The sequence below is a fragment of the Triticum dicoccoides genome, chromosome 7A (genome assembly GCF_002162155.2).
Source record: "Triticum dicoccoides isolate Atlit2015 ecotype Zavitan chromosome 7A, WEW_v2.0, whole genome shotgun sequence".
Lineage (NCBI taxonomy): Eukaryota > Viridiplantae > Streptophyta > Magnoliopsida > Poales > Poaceae > Triticum > Triticum dicoccoides.
In genome coordinates, this window is record NC_041392.1 from 299,569,754 (window position 1) to 299,573,824 (window position 4,071).

Below are 4,071 nucleotides of genomic sequence, written 5' to 3' on the forward strand. Positions count from 1 at the left end.
CGACCTCTTTCATCACCATGAAGCACATCGCCCATGCGCCGCTGTCTAGCACTAGTGAGAAGGGCGGCCCGCGTCGAGACAGCCAAGGTGAGTGCCCACTATACGCTTCTCGTCGGCTTTGTATTCATCAGGATTGGCTTCTTGTGCGGGTGTCCGGGTTGGGTGGTATGCAGGTCAGGCTCGTCGGTATGGTAAACAGCAAGCTGGAGAAGAATATAGATGTGTCCTTCACGGTCGACAAATGACATTGGCCGCATCAATTTATGAGATGGTGACCGCGAGCATATTCTCTCCCGTACGCCAAACTAAATCGCCAGCCCGCCCGGCCCTCGCCGCCCGTGTGACGACCACCTCCCTGCCCTCCACACTTGACCCCGCCTTGCACCTCGCATTGCTGACCACAAAGATGCCTTCTATGAGCTCGAGGTCTGCTCTCTGCTACACCTTCATCTACCGCCTTGCGTCCCTGCTCGACCTCGGCTGCCGCTGTCCACCGAAGGGGCCACGGGTGGGGTTGGGTGACGGTGCGACGTGGATGGGTGGAGATGACTCCATCCTCGAGGAAACTGGTGCAGGGCCTACAGGGGATCCGACCCGAGGACGCGCCTCCACTACTCTGTTGCGACCTGATGGAGCGCCTCCGTCCGCTTCAATGTAAGGTACCCTTTTGCCTCCCTGTAGTCCCTGCATTAATTCCATGCCAAACACATACAGTCATTCGCATCAAAATGTACACAGCCATACAACTAACGATTATGGTGTTCACGTTTAGGCTGACCTTCATAGTAGGGAGGAGAATTTACGTATAATATATCTTCATAGTATATTACCATATAGTCTCTACACAAGCACAAGCCAGATGCAAGTCTTTGTAACCTGGTGCATTGATGCAGTGGTTATGATAGATACGATGGTGTATTGGCCTCACCAAGCCTGCTGCTCTTAGTGCTGTGCACTCCATGTTATTCCTTGCATAACGGTTATCTCTCTTCAACATGGATGCACATGATCTGTTTGTCATGTAAGGGCTATTCCCTTCAAATTATACTGAATAACTGATCCAAGGTTCCTTTTTTTATAGTAGCTTTTAATGTTGTCCCGACTCTCAATGCAACACAGAAGATGATTGAATTATATGATATTGTGCTTCCCCTTGAATAGGTTCATCTTTTGATAATGTAAATTTTGAAGGACAAATACATGACCATTAATTCGTGAAATGTAATTAAATTTGTTCACTAACGGATTGGCAAGATTTAGTTACATGGATATTGAATTTCTAAAATTCATGTTGCATGAAGATAGCAACTAATTCTTCACAATTTTAGAAATGTTTTACAAAATATTTTTGTTTCATCCACCACACAAGTAACTACTTGAGCCACATTTGAATTCACTCTAGCTAATCCACTCAGATTTGAAAGTAATTATACATGATGTGCAATTTGGGTATGCAGAATGTTCAGTATTTATTTTGAGTGCCCATATATTGAATATATGAAATGTCTTCATCTTCCTGCTACTAATATGATATTACAAAATTCAAGAGTCCCAGCTGTCAAGATATTTTTTTCAAGGTTATTTGCATGCAAGGTTGGGATCAACAATACTCATTTGTAACAATAGTCTTGCCTTTAGGGTACAATTTAGGTTATAACAAATTATGCCAACACAGTTAACTTAGATCAGAAATTATTTTGTCTTTATTTATGATCTCCAGTCATGTTTTACTTATGGTCTCTAGAATATATATTTTAAGTTTATAATTTAATTTTAGGCATGCAATAAGTTCACTTTCTGGTACTGGGGAGTTGATGTGTCCATTTTCGAAGAATCCATTTAGTGCCTGCAGTTCACTCATTCACCTACATAGCCTATGTGAATTGGCGTCCCGAATAACCCAACCTCTATCAATCTATTGTCACTCTTCCTGAACCCAACCAACCCTAATTCATGGCAATCAACATTTCTTCTCTAGCGAAGCATAGACGTTGTCCTTGGAAGTAACTCGCAAAGAGTATCCCTCACATCCTGCTCAATGAGATTAGTTTTTTTTAAGTTTTAAGCATTCTTTTGCGATGACGCGACTCAGTGACATGTGTGTCATGTAGTGGCCAAGCTCATCTTTTTGAGATTGCCATGTTCAAAGATGTTGTGACTAGGTGAATACCGCGGTCAACGTCGGCAAACATGGGAAGGAGGATAAGCTAAAACACTAGAGTGCGGTGTAGAAACAGAGGCGTAGACACATGAAGGGTGGGGTATCGAGCAATACTTTTTAAATTATGGGGGTGTTATATTTTTTTTCCGTTGCAACCCACTGGCAAGTTTCGTACTAGTCCCTAAAAAAAATCCGTGAAAATGAAAACTTATCCTCTTATCTCGCCGGCCGCCTTCCTCCGCCTGCTACGCCGCACGCCCACGCCTCCCATGACAGCTCCGAATCTCAGGCATGCAGCAGCTCGCCATCCCAAGTCGCCGACGCCCAAGCGGCTGCTCGTCCGCCCCGGATTTCCCCCTTCCCGCTATCTGAAATTGCAAATCAGCGAGTTTCTACCGAACGCCCGGACCTCACCTGCAGGCCCCCGGCTCCAGCCGCCCAAATCTCACCTAACCCTCCACTCACCCACCTGCGCCAGCTCTAGAGAAGGAGGCGCCGGTGAGCGCACGATCGATCTAGTCCGTTAGGTGGGGAGCAGCCATGGCGGGGCACGGGGAGGAGGAGCCGCCAACGACGGGCAAGGTCGGAGGCGACAAGCTGATACTGCGGGGGCTGCAGTTCCACGGGTTCCACGGCGTGAAGCAGGAGGAGAAGACGCTCGGCCAGAAGTTCGTCATTGACGTCGACGCCTGGATGGACCTCGCCGCCGCCGGGGACTCCGACGACATCTCCCACACCGTCAGCTACAGCGACATCTACAGGTGCAGTACCCCGCCCCCGCCCCGTCTCAGTCTCATCATGGTGCTGTATAAATTCAGTCCACCTTGTCACTGCTCATCGATCGACCTGCTTGGCGTCGCGGTACAGTTAGCTCACCATCCGTTCCGTATCAGAGAATGCTGCCATGCGTACGTTCACAGTGATTCCTTGCCGAACGTTTCGATTGCTATGCACCTCAGAACTAACTCTGCGGTTGGTACCCTCGACCTGTAATTAGTCCATTATATATGTATATGTTGCATTTCCAGAGCCAAAATATTGTTGGCAACGGACCGTATCGGATGGTATGACTGCGGTGGGAGTAGTTTGGCATAGACTAAATCAGAATAATGATGTTTTCGTGTAATTTACCAAGCAGTGTAATTAGATTCATCTTGTCAGCACAGTGTACAATCTCTGAGTGGATCAACAGTAAGCTACTCCCTTCCTTTTGGCTTCCTGATACCAAAGTATGTCATCCTGCAGGATAGCCAAGGGTGTAGTAGAAGATCCGTCCCATAACCTTTTGGAGTCGGTGGCTCAATCGATTGCCAACACCACGCTGCTCAAGTTCCCTCAGATCTCTGCTGTCCGAGTGAAGGTCGGGAAACCTCATGTCGCGGTGCAGGGCGTCGTGGACTACTTGGGAGTGGAGATACTGAGGCACAGAAAGGCATGAGCTTGAGCAGAACTTCATTTGGGAAAGCCTGGCCAAAATGCCCCCTCAGAATTGCAGTTGAGCTGATTTCTGTGTCTCATCTATAAACGTGCTGTTGATTGTCTTGTTACTCTTCGGCTGATGCTGAAATTGCCGCAATCACGGGAAAAAGATTGATAGTGCTACGTAATACTAGGTTTTGCGCAGACTGAAATAAAGGTCATCTTGCGAGTTGCGACGTGCATATAGGCTCTGAATATTTCTAGAGAAAAGGCACTCCATGCATCATACATAATGCAAAGGACATATCACCATATCGAGCTGAAACGGAAGGACGGATACCTGGCAGCTAAACAACAAGAACGGAAAAAGGGGCGTCTCCAACGCCATCACAAAGCCTCCCACATACGATTCGGACCACGCGGTATGGACATGTTTTGCGTGGTTCGGATGTGTTCTATCGTCTAATGCGGTCTTGTATCAGTCTGTCAAG

The 4,071-nt window shown here is 47.3% G+C and overlaps 1 protein-coding gene across 1 annotated transcript; it reads left to right on the forward strand.

Annotated features, from left to right (window-relative positions):
* Positions 1-2,369: 2,369 nt before the first annotated feature.
* Positions 2,370-3,822, forward strand: LOC119331376 (dihydroneopterin aldolase 2-like). The gene is made up of 2 exons (XM_037604536.1): positions 2,370-2,922; positions 3,407-3,822. Exons 1-2 carry the CDS (start codon positions 2,702-2,704, stop codon positions 3,597-3,599), a joined length of 414 nt encoding a protein of 137 aa, XP_037460433.1. The 5' UTR covers positions 2,370-2,701; the 3' UTR covers positions 3,600-3,822.
* Positions 3,823-4,071: the final 249 nt, after the last annotated feature.